The 14,859-nt window shown below is 31.9% G+C and overlaps 1 protein-coding gene and 1 long non-coding RNA gene across 6 annotated transcripts; one reads left to right on the top strand and one right to left on the bottom strand.

Annotated features, from left to right (window-relative positions):
• Nucleotides 1–1,907: 1,907 nt before the first annotated feature.
• LOC146527046 (uncharacterized) lies at nucleotides 1,908–12,225 on the top strand. Of its 3 annotated transcripts, none has more exons than XM_085205511.1 (5): nucleotides 1,908–2,010; nucleotides 2,373–2,537; nucleotides 6,218–6,424; nucleotides 11,133–11,315; nucleotides 11,697–12,225. In XM_085205511.1, exons 2-5 carry the CDS (start codon nucleotides 2,390–2,392, stop codon nucleotides 11,924–11,926), a joined length of 768 nt encoding a protein of 255 aa, XP_085061637.1. In that variant the 5' UTR covers nucleotides 1,908–2,010; nucleotides 2,373–2,389; the 3' UTR covers nucleotides 11,927–12,225. The 3 variants fall into 3 exon arrangements, with proteins under 3 accessions (XP_085061637.1, XP_085061636.1, XP_085061638.1); XM_085205510.1 differs by lacking the exon at nucleotides 1,908–2,010 and adding an exon at nucleotides 2,026–2,284 and having other exon boundaries at nucleotides 11,697–12,223; XM_085205512.1 differs by lacking the exons at nucleotides 1,908–2,010; nucleotides 6,218–6,424 and adding an exon at nucleotides 2,026–2,284 and having other exon boundaries at nucleotides 11,697–12,222.
• On the bottom strand, nucleotides 4,668–14,727 carry LOC146527045 (uncharacterized). 3 transcript variants are annotated; one of them, XR_014879219.1, is made up of 3 exons: nucleotides 14,515–14,714; nucleotides 5,900–6,160; nucleotides 4,668–5,080 (listed from the first exon to the last, which is right to left on the bottom strand). It is a non-coding gene; the product is annotated as an uncharacterized LOC146527045 (long non-coding RNA). The 3 variants fall into 3 exon arrangements; XR_014879217.1 differs by lacking the exon at nucleotides 5,900–6,160 and having other exon boundaries at nucleotides 14,515–14,727; XR_014879218.1 differs by lacking the exons at nucleotides 5,900–6,160; nucleotides 14,515–14,714 and adding an exon at nucleotides 5,247–5,883.
• Nucleotides 14,728–14,859: the final 132 nt, after the last annotated feature.

The following is a 14,859-nucleotide window of genomic DNA, read 5'->3' as shown; positions in this document are numbered from 1 at the left end:
CTTTGCATAAAAATTTGAAAGAAGAAAATTTTTTCATCATATATTCTTTTACTATATATAATTTTAAAATGTTTAAGGAAATAAATCTAATACAAATATTATTTTATGAACTTATTTAACAATCAGAATTACTTCGCCGAGAATGATAATGGGAGAATTAGTTATCTAATTTTCAAGAAAATATTTTGATGACATTCATTTAAAGCAAATTTGCAGCCAGGAAAGTGTTTACTGTTGCTTTTAGATTTTTTGTCAAAGCTATTTAAGTTTTTAAATCAAGCTCTGTCACAAAATATTTCAATTTAGTATCTGTCCTAATCTAACAAGTTTGTTATGCTTATGCGTTCAGCTTATGTTATATTTTTCTTAGTTTTTGGTATACAATGCTCTATTTTAATTTATTGCGTTCTTAATAATAATAATAACAATAGGGGGTGAAAAGGGGTAGTAATGTAAGTGTTCAAACTACACTAATTGTCAACCTCACCTGCCCGTAGTACACCCTGCATTAACTAACGAGGCTCTGGCGACCGTCTGGTGGCGGTATATCTACTAGTTTAAGTTGTCTCTTGGCTCAAAGAACATATATATGTACATAATTATTATATTGTTCAACAGAGGCTGAGGCACAACAACCATTATTAGTGTAGGATGATGGTTTAGGGCGGCGGTGGAAGAGTATCTTGCATACAAACAGCGGCGCTCAAAACCTATATAGCTTGCTATGCACCCTCGTGTCCTGGAAAACGCACGGTGGGTTTTAAATTCCGTTTTATTTTATAATGAAAATGGAACCAATAAACATTCCTCAAGTACCCGGAGGCTCTGACAGTGATGCCGATGATGGTAGGCAAATATCTGAAGGAACTCACGCTGGGCTTTTGCCTTGGTGCCAGAGCGAAAAAACATATTAATAAATAATATTCCCGAAACGCTGGCGTCCCCCCGTCGCCCCCCTGGCGCAGGGGCACAACAACCGTCGCGTATTGTGCCACTGCGCCACGACGGCCTCCGTTACTTGTAGTAACGAAGTTTAACATACGCTATTTAGCCCAAAGCTATATTCTTATCTTACAGATCGAAATTAATAAAATTCCATCTTAACGCACATGCACAATTGTAAACTGCTAGCACTTGTAGTAACCAAATTTCGTACATACTATCAACCTCTTTGTGGTGGAATATCGCTTTGGGAGCATATAAACAAAACCGATGCAAACTTCGAGTCTCCTAACACTTGTAGTAACAAAGATTCCTAAAAATTATCAACCCCAATAACAATTCCTTAGGGGTCGAATACTGCGAATTCCCGTTTTAGTCATCACTTAAGTCCTATAAATAACGTCCATACAAAATTTGAGATTCTTAGCATTTTTAGTAACGAAATTTCGTCCTTGCGAAAAATGAGAGTCCTAGCACATCTAGTTTTTGAGATTTCGTGATGAGTGCGACCTTTCGATTTTATATATATATAGATAATTAGACAAATAAATGTAATTTAGTGTTTAAAGTGTTTAAAGTGTTTTAAAGGAGATGGAAAAATAACACATTTAAAATTAACGATAAATTTGAATTTTAGGCTTATACTTATAGAAACTTCGGGTTGAATGGTAGATTGTTTGTTTTGTAGCACTATAAACATGAATTAGGTTTTTTTAATAATACTAAGTGGACTCTGAATAACGGGACATAACAAGTACTTAATTGAAATATTATTAAAATTAATTAATTTAAAATACGCAATATTTTTACTACTGCGACAATAATTAATAATTTTAAAAATATACCAAATAGTTATTTTTCCTTAAATAAATAATTAATTTGGCTGTATCGTATGTAGTCATTGCACATAATATTATAGTTTTTTTAAATTCATTTTCCTGAATTTGACAGCTAGATAATAACATATTTGGTGGCAAATTGGCACTGTCATATTTATATTGTGGTCTATGAGATTGTGGCGACGTTAACCAAACGAGACCTAATATTATTATTAATATTAATGTTTGTGTAGGTATTACAATATAATTATTGACATAGCAAAACATAATATAGTGACGAAAGGAAAGAATAATTTTAAGTTCCACAATTAGATTTAATCCTAACAAAGTTGGTTTTATGATTGAAACTTTCATTAATTACTTTATAACGTTATATTTTCGATAATTTGTAACTGTAATGACTGAAAAAATGTCGTTAGCATTTTATGAAGAAAACGTTTCTGCATCAAAATATTTACATTCTGAGTGGATTAAAGTGATAATAAGTGATTGTGATAATGAAGGTAGTTTAATTAAGCATTTTGTCGGTGTATTTATATTGAGTATCCAGTTATATCATGCTAATATAAATATAATATATCCATATTTCAGCTTTAGAAGTATCTCATATGAAACTTGTGCCACAAGATGGCCGAAATTTGTTATGGAATATATATGAACAGCTCGATGTTCAATCTCCCGGAGTGCCTGGTCACGCTTGCCAGATATTAGAACGTTATTTACACACACTCAGCGTGAGCTACGCTAATATTGAAGGTATATATAGTTTACTATTATATAATTATAAACTCCCTCTCTCGAGCGAGATCTTCCTATTTTATTTTTTGTTGATAAATTTATTTGTCGGCATTAATACACAAAATAATAATGTTTTATTATTCAGACAGTAAATCACGCAAGGGATATTCTTGTTTTTATTCTAAACAATAAAAATGTTTTAGTTTATCTACTTGATTTTTTTTAAATATACATCTTATCTTCTCTCTATGCTTTATGCCTGAGTAAGTAAAGGAAATGTAGCATCATGATACACCGTTCTCCGCATCCCGCCATAATTGTGCCTTACATACTTTTTAGTACAAACTGGGGATGTTCGCATTCGTCATCAGAAATTCCGAATTCTTTTAAGATCTGTAACTCAAGCACGAACAACTATCGAAAAAGTATTCGTGTCTTTATCGAGAGCCATTTGTATAGGAATTGACCAGCTCCCCCTATCGTGCGTAAATGAAAGTAGCTTATTTTAATCATCTTTCGTATCGTCTTACGTTCAAATATCGAGATATTTGTACACAATGAACAAAAATTGGTAGCACGAACGTTTATTTTGACATACGGTAACGAAAATTTCTTCGAGCACGCCGAAACTTTATTCGGATAATATTTATCAGTGAGAAAACTTTCGTAACATTCTTATTAAATGATAGTTTTAAAAATATTTGTAAAACAAAGCAATGCAAGAAGTTGAAAGAAGAATTTCAAACGCATGGAGAAAATTTTAGTGTCTATTTATCTCTCATGATAAAATTCGAAACAAAAGACAAAAGTTATAGATGCACTAAAAATCTCTCATAAGATAAAAGGGCGCTGGGCAGGCCATGTAGGGAGGTTGAAAGAAGACCACTAGACTTCTACACTAACGTTGTGGCGGGGCCTGCAGGCTTGAGAAAGAGAGGGAGTGCAGATACCTATAAATCATTGAGAAGATGACATAATAAACTTTTATTATGCTAGTTTTACTGCTACTTTGCAGGTAAAAACTGAAATACAATTGACAAAGACCGAAATAAATGAAAAAGTATAGAGAAGGCCTTCACTCTCATTTAATAGAAGTTCTTGCATGCCTGCTTGATCATTTAAAATTTATATATATTTATTTCAAATCTAATATAATGAAATGTAGTAAAATAATAAATAAACAATAGAATATAAATTGTTAATTAAATCTAAAATTATTAATGAATCTTAATATATTATGAATTAGTATTACTTAAGATTATGATATAAGAATTTGATATATTTATATATTTATATGCAAGAAATAAAAGTTTTTTTATTTTATTTATTTATATTTTAATTTATTGTTTTATTATTGGAGGTTGAACAATGAAGCTTTCATGTTTCTTTCTTGTGGATAACTCTGACAAAAACATCTTTCGAAATGATTTTATTATATCACAGCAAAACTCCTGAGTTTATATCCTGATATTATGTACCAGTCTGTAACACAATATTTTTAAAATAATAATTCCTAGAATAATCTCTTTTCACTGTATGACAGTCATCCACTTTCATTGGTTGGAAGAGATTTCTTTGAAAATGGAGCTTGTCTTTGTACCAACCATAAAATTTTGTATTTCTTACATGTTTGCCGGCTCTTCTTACCAGAACTGCCTCCCGAACCAGTGGTAACTTTTTGTTCATGTGTTCATTCGATGATTCAGATGTGCTTATAATAATAGTCAATTTGAATAAAGAATATTTTTAATTTGAATTTTAAGTGCAATTAAGAATAAAATACTAGACATGAGATTGTTTTGGGTAAAGCCATAAGAAATATATTATTAGATAAAATAAAAAAAACTCCATAAATAAGTTGAACTTTTTAACTCAAATTTTAAAAACTTATTAATTATATAAATTAAAATAAATATTAAAAAAATATAAGCCTAAGAATTTTTCTATATACCTTTTACTATTGAGTATTAAGGCAGGCCACAGCTTCCACTTGGAATATTTAAATCAAGTCAAATAATTCTATTCAATATCTCAATCAACTAGTAAAATATTATGATTGATATAGCTCACAAAGATATGCACAATTAATTGTAACATAAGCAACATCGAAATGCTATTTACTAAATGTAACTTAATAAATAACAACAATGGCTTTAATGATTTATTAAATCTATATCTCACAATTTTAACACATTTAAAGACTTCAATAACATAGTAACATTAATAATATATTTATTATATTCACTAATATAATTAATAAACTGTTATGTCGCCTAGGAGAGAGTAGAAGTGTTAAAGAAAAACCATTGAGTTAGCAATTGCAAGTCCACATCCCTCTATCTTAGTCTCACTCCTAGCTCCTTATTTAATAATTAATTTGAACTGTTCTCTTTAAACTTATTCACATGATGCCCATGGTACATAGCATACTCTCTTGCCCAGTGTTTCTCCTGAATCCTAAGTGTCCTCACCTCCTTCGCTACTTAATGTCAATTCTTTGCACTTCATCGATATAGAATGGCGACATCGTGAAATATTAGAGTTCGGATAGATTCCAATTCCTGAAATATATATTAATTAGATTCTTATATATTTTATTTTTGAATATACAAAATATTAATAGCATCAGCATCAGCATTAATAGCATCCAATAGCATAATATAAATATATATATGCTATTGGACGCTTTCATGAACTTCACCATTATCTAGTATTGTAAATAGCTACCTTTGCATTTTTAGTATATAATCACAAAGCAATTAAAATATTAAATAGAAACAAATTTAATTACAATCAAAACAATAACAAACGTCACTCTGGCTGGGCGTTGTCAACGTCAAGCGAATATGTTTAGAAACGGTAACAAATGCATTATTTTAAATATACATATGTATATTTTAAATGTTCAAATCTAATGGCTTATTAAAATAACTAGTAACTTTTTATCACTTTTGTAGTCGACAGAATGTGGTTCGTGCTTCCAACTTTGTAATTGTATCGGAGCCTCAAAACTCGATTATTTTTCGTGCTTGACCTACTGCATTCAAAGAGTTGCGACAAGAATTAAGTCGAAGGGTCGATTTCAATGACAAAATCCGACGTCCTTACTTTTGTTTATCATTTATTCCTCGTAACTCAATTATTATAATATGCTTAAAAGCGGTAATCGTATAAAAATATAAACTTTGCCTAAAAACATCATAATCCTGGACTTATCAAACTACATTTAAAAGATAATTCCTAAATATAACGCAGCAATTTTTGATGCTAGAAATTGTTAGTTCCATTAAATTGATTATTTAATTAAATAATAATTTTTTTTAATTAAGAACCACATTAACATCCGCGGATATTTGCTTTCAAAAATTTGAAACCACTACCTCAGTTGCGGATGTCCAAAACTCGATATCCATAACATCCCTGGTGCATACTTATTACATAGTTCTTTGTTTAAAAATCATATGATAGCATAGTTAAAATGTGGCAGAAAGGCAGAAAGAGAAAGAAAGTGCTCAAATATTGTAGAGTCCCACTCAGAAAAAAAAAATATTCTGAAATCTTGAGAATCTAAGTGAGATGATGTCGTTCAAGTCGTCTCGAAAACAACCAAAGTACCCAAAAACTTTCCTCTGTTGAAATATCTAAAAAAATTATAAAAAAATTGTCAATAATTGATTTTAATGTTGTGAAATTTTTAGATCCGACATTGAGAATGCAAAAGATAGAAAAGGTTCAAAAAGGAATCCTACTGATAATGACATGTTGCATATTACTATCCAGTAAAATGAACTCTGCTTCAGTAATTTTAAGTCCTAAAGTAGTTCGACTTTGCCTTTTGTGCAAAGGTATAAGATTAAGTACAGAGGAAATCAACGGCACTGAATGGGAAATATACTCCGCATTAAGTAATTTCTAATTTTCTATATATTTTTTTATTTTTATCTGTGTCACATTTGATAAGTACGTTGAAGAAACCAAAGACTTTAAATTATTGTACTAAGCTTACCTAATAGCTAATATTCGCATTAAATATAAACTACGAAACTGTTTTCCTTTTTTTAATATATTTTTTAAAAATATATGTGTTACTGTATGTATGTTGGTATATGTAGAAACACTAAAATTATATAGGTTCTTCCCACTTTAAAATAAGATTATTTATTAATTTTCAATAATACAATTTTAATAGAAATATGTAAGTTGAATTTAAAAATCGGAATTTTAAATTTTATCGGTGCTGATTTAAAAAAACCATACAAACTTTCAATCCCTATTTCATACCTTTAGGGTTTAAATTATTCAAAATCACTTCAGTGGCGTAGCTAGAGGTGTGCGAGCGGTACGGTCGCACTGGGCATCAAAAGGAAAGGGGCATCAAAGTCGACGATTATTTTTTTAAAGGTAGCCAATGTCACATTTTAGTGTCGGACACTTGATCTACGTGAGAATAGAAGACACTTTGGCTTTTTTTTTTAGATCTTAGACCATTTTAATGGGCATTAAGTCCCCTAAGCCGCACCGGGCATCAAAAGGAAAGGGGCATCAAAGTCGACGATTATTTTTTTAAAGGTAGCCAATGTCACATTTTAGTGTCGGACACTTGATCTACGTGAGAATAGAAGACACTTTGGCTTTTTTTTTTTAGATCTTAGACCATTTTAAAGGGCATCAAGTCCCCTAAGCCGCACCGGGCAGCAAATACCCTAGCTACGCCACTGAATCCCTTCTTAGTGGATGTCGAGATTACGAAAGTAAACGTTTGTCCAAATTTCACGTTTCTACCATTAGCGGTTACGGCAGTCAGTGGGAACATGTCCTTTTATATATATAGACTAGCGGCCCCCCGCGGCTTCGCCCGCTTGAACTACATGATTATTCATTTAATAAACAGAATTGACAGGCAGTTAAATGTGTTGATGTCAATGAATAATTTGATTTACTCGTTCAAAAACATCCTTAAATGTTAAATGATTGATTTGGGTAAGGATTTATAATATTATTTGTAAAATACAAACAAATTTATATTTTTGAAGTCGGTGCCAAGTAAGTAAGGTTGTTGTAGCATAAGTTTGACACCGACTTCAAAATTATAAAATCTTTGTAAAAATTTTTTTCACTTTTTAGTTCGTTGTTAGAAGTCGGTTTTTCTTTTTATTAAAAATTAATTTATTTTACGATTTTAAGTGATGGGTATGAACTTAAAATGATGCTTCTTAAACTAGTGGTGCTGGTGGTGGTAGTGGTTGTCAACGAGTGGTAGTGGTTGTCAACGAGTGGTTGTGGTTGTCCTGTGTAAAACTTCACTTAATTAGGTGTAGGGGTATTGCACTAGTCTTATTATATTATTTATAAACACGCTATATCAGCAACCTGAATTTATTCGCTACAAATGCAATTGTGAAATAATGTTCCACTATTGTTTTGTAGCGTATAAATAACCGAATTAAATATGCAATAAAAGAGTTCAATATTAAGTCTCGTATCATTAGCATCACTCCGATGCCGTAGCCCACATTGGTGACCCCGACGAAAGGTACCACGACGGGGGGTACCCTGCTAGTTGCAGCCTAACGTGACAGTCTATATTGGTGATCCTCTAGACTTCAGCCCGAAGCTATCGACGAGACCGAGGCAATGATCCCATACAACTCCCGTGGTGCTACATTGATTACCACGTACATCGGACTTCAACTCACCGACTGCCCGACGCAAATCTTCATAGATTTGGTAAGTGCACATTCTAATCGGCTTCCCACAAGCGGGTCTCACCGGTTAGAATTTCAAGAGGCAATATACCACCAAACCCTTACAATGAGATTTTCGAGTCAAGATCGGACGGGCAAATTAAATAAAAGCTGATAAAATAATGGAAAATACAAATATTAATGAAGGCGTCGATTTTTTAAAAAAAGTATAATAATTTAATGGATATGTGCGATAACAGATAAGTCGACAGCATCACAGGATTATTACATCCGAAAAGGATAATTAATTCTGGCACTTTGAAATTACGACTATCAATGTTTAAGCGCCTTTAAATAAATACAAGTATGGTGGAATGAAGAAACTAGGGAAACTTCTCAGTCAGTAGAGAATCATGACACTGACTGCACCCTCTCCGCACGCACCGCCATCGATAATTACCGAGGCATCCCAAGCATGGTCGAAGCCCGAAGCTGTCAACAGCGACAATTAAGCAATGAATGAAAAATTGCGATTTTCTTTCCAAGGCTCAACCCGAAGCCCTACAAGTGCAAGTCAGCGTATATGCTGCGCATATTTCGAAAAAGGATATACAGTATATTACACGACGCAACGCACCCAGAATTCAGATCAATAAGAATAATGTTAACGAGTCATTATTTCTGACCTGGTATGGAATACTCAAGTACGTGAACAACACGAAGCTATCGTGTCAAAAGGCGGAACTCTCACGTGACAACAATTCGTCACTTATATATTCCCCGAATTCGAACGGGTTGAAAACTTTCGTGCGCACTCTACCTGTAGGTACGTAGTACCAATCGATACATAATTACGGTCATTGACCTACTTACGCCAGCCTTCATCGCAAACAAAGTCGACGAACACAAAAATTCACCATCAGCAGAACGACAATACTGAAACAATGCGCAAGCGCAGCAGCCGACGACAGCAACACACCGCATCGAGTTACGAGGTCCGGGGGAAGAAATCAACTTGTGGATCAATTTAGTTCATAGGCATAATATTTTATTTTGTTTATTTTATATTCTGTTTGCACATTTTTTTCCCAAAGGGGGAGAGTATTGTAGGGGTATTGCACTAGTCTTATTATATTATTTATAAACACGCTATATCAGCAACCTCAATTTATTCGCTACAAATGCAATTGTGAAATAATGTTCCACTATTGTTTTGTAGCGTATAAATAACCGAATTAAATATATAATAAAAGAGTTGAATATAAGGTCTCGTCTTAGTAACATCGCCATAATATCCGTTGCCCACAAGGTATTACTTTTGTGCAAACTAACATTTTGGTATATTGACAAGAACATACATAAAAAATATTCGGACGAATTAGGAATCTCTCCCTTTTTTGAAGTTGGTTAAAAATGAAACATCCTCTTTTTTGAGCTTGGTTGAAAGAAATGCAACGATTAAGAATCTCACTTCTGACATCAACTTTAACAATGTTCTTTCCTTGTAACTATTGCAGTATAATTATTTTTTTACCAAAAAAACCAAACTTTCTCAATTTTGACCGGTTCCCATAATCGGAACCTAACCAAACTTTCACCAAAATCATCAAAATCGGTTGGCCCTACATTGAGTTATTCGTCTACTTATGTGATTTTCTCATAGATAGTATTGTCAGACATGGACCAAAAAAAATGGGACCACACGGGAAGCACTACCTTTCAAATCATTTTTATTTTTTATCAAAATCGGTTCCCCCAGTCAAAAGTTATGAGGTAACAAACATAAAAAAATACAGTCGAATTGATAACCTCCTTTTCTTACAGAAGTCGATTAATAAAAATATCCAAATCCAAATTTATTCGATTAACAAATGAATCGAATTTCGAATCGAAAATATTTAATTGAGAACCTCCTCCTTATTTTGAAAGGTTAAAGATACAAATTTATCTCAAACAAATACAGATTTATTATAATTGTAAGTATAGATATGGATTGCTATACATATATTTGCAGGTAAACTCATGCCTTGAGTTCATTCAAATCATTATAACTTTTTTTTTAATGAATCGATTTTGATGAAACAAACTTTAGATGTTAAGCTGGGTTATAACAAAGAAATTGGTAAAAGTTTTACGTAAATCGTTTCAGTACTTTCAGAGATTAGCGTTACCATACATCTATATGTATCTATATAGACAGACAGACAAGAAATTAAAAAAAAAAATTTGCTTTCTATTTAAGTTCGTTCGTTTAGTATGTTTGACTGAATTGGATAGAGGGGCACCTCTATCCATTTCAGTCAAACATACTAAATGTACAGACAAAATATTTTTCCTGTTTTCTATATCTATACTTCTATACTAATATAATAAAGCGGAAGAGTTTGTTTGTTTGTTTGTTTGAACGCTAAGATCTCTGGATCTACTGGATCGATTTACTTTGTTTTTGTTTTGTATGAAAGCTGCATTCTTCAGAAGTGCTATAGGCTATATAACATTACATTACACATATATACTAATAAATTAAAATACTTTCTAATTTGACATGCAATTTATTCTGCCATGTTAATAACAACCGTCGTCGCTACGCGACCGCGTTCGTTACCGCGTCAATTTGATATTCATCCTTATGAAAATAAATATAATAGTCACTTTTAGCATTTCATCTAGATTGAAATTATATTTCTATAGAAATTATATTCTTATATTTCAAGCAGGCGTAGCCGGGTCCGCTAGTATTATATATAGAGAAGAGGTAACGTGGCAAATTATTATAAATATGTTATATCTTACCTTTTTCCTATTGCGTTTTCTTTTTCTTATTATTATTGTGGACTTGTTACTACATAATATTTATTTAAAAGACAATATAATATATACGACATGACACATAATGACATCTTGTTCAAGAATAATACCATTTTTACAGATTTTAAAATTCCTTTATGGAATGGCGCGGACATGGCGATATTTTTGGCCTTACAGGCAAAATTTCCTCCAGATAAAATGGTCGGTATCGAATTAATAGTAGAACTGGCTGAATATTTCAAGGGAGCTATTGAAAGTGAAGTGAGAAGCGCAACTTGTTTACCACCCCAGTTTCGTAAAAATGGTAACTTTTTTATTTTAACATATATTTTTGATTAGATAAATAATAAATAATGTAGATATTAATTTAAAAAATCATTACATACTTCGCATTTGCGTTTTTTTTTTAAATCTATTACGATACGATCATTATTTCTAAATAGGTAATACAACTGTAAATAATATATTCATACAGATATTATTGTTTAAACCCAGTAAACTATTTGTAGAATTTTTTTATATAAGTTATATAATTATTATCACTATAATTAAGCTATGGAAGAAAACTACTGTAGCAAAATAAAAAAACAAATAATCATGTCCAAAATAGTAGTATTACTAAAATAATATTAACATGTGGAACATATAAGATACCTATATATATATATATTGTAATAATTTTTAGGTGGTAGCAATGTCCGCACGTTGCACTTAGCGGCCGGAGCAGTAGCCGCAGCTTCTTCGCTTTCTCACTCACCAGACATATCAAAAGACCTCGCGGCTCTAATCAAAGTACCTGAAATTTATATTCGATGCTTGTGCGGATTTATTTTGAGTCTAATTGACACTGACACTCCTATCCGCCCACAGCCCCATAAACCGAATATTCTGAAGAGAAAGAGGAATTTTTGTTAAGATATTATGTTGTTTGTATGACTTGCAAGCATTTTTGTATTTTTCTTTTACTTCTATCTTCGTTTATAAGGAGATACATTTTGTTTTTTTTTTCCTTTATAAAGATATAAATTTTGTTTTTGTTTAGTTATCTGGATAATAACTAAAATATCTAAAACTACTGTGGCGATTTAAATAATTATTAATAACACAGGCTACAATCTTACTTAATAACTTAAATAATAAGTAATAATATATTATAAATAATATCTGTTGACAATTACCTAATACATAGATGATAATTTGCCAAAAAATATAAAATATTGTTATTATTTTGTGAAGTATGATTCAAACACTAAAACTTAATAAAGAGTGACTGATTATCCATATATATTTTTTAATATTTTCTACAATAGTGCCTACAATATCCCCACTCTGTCTTCCTTACTTTACTAATTATTTTTATCTCTATTGTTATTATTTTTGAACGAAAGGCGAAATGAACTTGGGAACGTAGTGTTAAGACATGCCGTTCCCATTAAAACGCTTCAATTTCCGGCGAATTCTGGAGGCGCTGAATGTTAAGTGGTCGTGCTATAAAAATATTAAATATTTCATTTCCTTAAATGGGAATCGAACCCAACCCGCAACCTGTCGCGTTTATAGTCGCACGCTTGTATCCCTGCGCTACGAGCGGCCTCAATAATAATTACCTAATGGAATTCAAAATATTTATTAATTATTCAAATTACGCAATGACTAACGCACTACATTTTACAATTATTATACTATACATAAAAAATAATATTTTGTTTACGTACTACTATGTACTAAAGAGCCACTTGTTACAAGAGTCATAGAGTATAAACTTTGCAGACTAGGAATCCTTTAATGTTGGGGTGCAAAAGATATTAAAGTTATTTGACTTCCAGCAAGAGCTACGCTTTGACCGGCGATGCGCGAAATATGGCTGCACCGACGGAACCCGCTACGCCCGCAACGCTACGGTTTAATATTAGCCTTAGCCCCCTTTCATATTGCACTAGATCATTTCACAGATTAGTGTCAGTAATATTAGTAGTTTATTTTAAATATATATATACCCGGACGCGGCTACGCCCGCTTGTGCTATACGAATATTTATTAAATATATTTATGAAATTATTTTCAGTTTTCAATAGAATTAGTAAGAAAATATAAGCATAAATAATTAAAATAAGCTAAAAAAGACTAATGAGTGGAGATTTTTTATTAGAAAAAATATCTGAGTAATTGAAATGAACAAACAAAAGAAGTAAAAGTAACTAAAGGAAATTTTTAATATTAGAAAAAGAGGTACTTTTTCTAATATTAAAAATTTCCTTTTTGTTGCCAGTTTGCCATGAGCGCATACATAGATACCTACTCTAACTATATATTAAATAGTATAATTTTTGCGAACAAATCAAATAAAATCCCAGATGATTAAAATTACGATATATTAAGTGTATAACATCGTTAGAGATAACCGTACTGAGATAACCAAACATTCTTTCCTAAATATACTTAAATGACATTAAATAAAAAGTAGCGGGCAGTGTCGCGCAGGATCAAACTTTACACCACACCAAGAAAAGAAGAAGAGAACCAAGGTGTAGTTTAAATTAATTATAAACAGCAAATAACTACCTCAAAATTAACAGTAGTTCGAAAATGTATGAAAATTTACAAAACCATCAGTCTTCTGCCCGTTCGCGTCGGTCATACTCATACTATGCCGCCTGAAGACTAGGTCATTTCGAATCAGTGACATCTCCTTAATTATTTATTAGAATGTTATACAGTAAACTATAATTTCAATCTAGATAAAATGCTAAAAGTGACTATTATATTTATTTTCATAAGGATGAATATCAAATTATAGAAAATACATTAACAAAAACCCGATAAATTTAAAGTAAATTCATTATAATGGTTACTTTTGATCAACCTTCAAAGATAAACATATATCGTCGCGGACTTTTTAAACATTATTTAAAGCGCAATATTTTTTGTAAAACATTGTTTTTATGTGTCTCATAAGGTAACTTTGCAACTTTATTGCTATTAACATGGCGGAGTAAATTGCATGTCAAATTAATAAGTATTTTAATATATAAATATATATCGACAATATTACAAATATGAGAAAAAAGTAACCTATGTTCATCCCGAGACCCTCAAGTATCTCTATATGAGTATTTTATCACAATTAAATTAGCGGTTTGACCCTGATTGCGTAGAAGACAGACAGACAGAGTTACTTTCGAATTTATAATATAGGTATTGATATATATCGTTATCAGCATCTAAATGTTGTATAGTTATTTTTAAAACAAAAGGGTTTACGGTGCATAAATTTGTAAAAATAAGCTTATTTGATGATGAACGAAGATAAATGTTACAAGTATACATTTAAAATATAATAACATACTAGCAGACATAACGGATGATCGCGATTCAGACGAGGGTCGGGGGGCGCGGGTGCTGGGGGTTGCACAACAATAGACTTAGCTTTAGGGAGCCCAATAAAAACTTGACAAATGGCGTTTCATAATCGCGTCGCATACCGAGCCTCGTCACCGGCTTACCTTTTTGTCCTTCTTCCCCTGGAAAATTTGTCCGTTGTACCGAAATTACATTCACCACGAATTAAACTTTGACGTGACCACAAGAGTTGCCAGAGCCACCAGATATACTAGCAAGAGCAATCATTACCCTCTACTTATAGTATACAGGCCTTTCAATTAATGCCGCCGCCATGCTATGCGGTTTATATTATCTCTCTAATCTCAATTTGCGCATCGTCCTTCTGATAATTGTTGTTAATCAGTAGGTATACATCCAATTTATGTCATCGATTAGCCTGCCTTCGGTAGACGGTCAGATTTCGAGTACTCTTTAGATAATAATAATAATACTATAATATATATAAC

This window comes from Heliconius melpomene, chromosome 21 (assembly GCF_056956725.1).
Source record: "Heliconius melpomene rosina isolate 202511_hmr_F chromosome 21, ASM5695672v1, whole genome shotgun sequence".
Classification (NCBI taxonomy): Eukaryota; Metazoa; Arthropoda; class Insecta; order Lepidoptera; family Nymphalidae; genus Heliconius; species Heliconius melpomene.
Note: the sequence above shows the minus strand (reverse complement) of the source record. Positions and strands in the feature narration are given on the sequence as shown.

What these genes read in the sequence shown, in the direction of transcription:
- LOC146527046 (XM_085205510.1), top strand. Translation starts at nt 2,179, where the DNA reads ATGACTGAAAAAATGTCGTTAGCATTTTATGAAGAAAACGTTTCTGCA. An exon ending in AAGTGATTGTGATAATGAAG is followed by an intron (nt 2,285 to 2,372) that starts GTAGTTTAATTA and finishes TCCATATTTCAG; the next exon opens with CTTTAGAAGTATCTCATATG. An exon ending in GGAAATATACTCCGCATTAA is followed by an intron (nt 6,425 to 11,132) that starts GTAATTTCTAAT and finishes CCATTTTTACAG; the next exon opens with ATTTTAAAATTCCTTTATGG.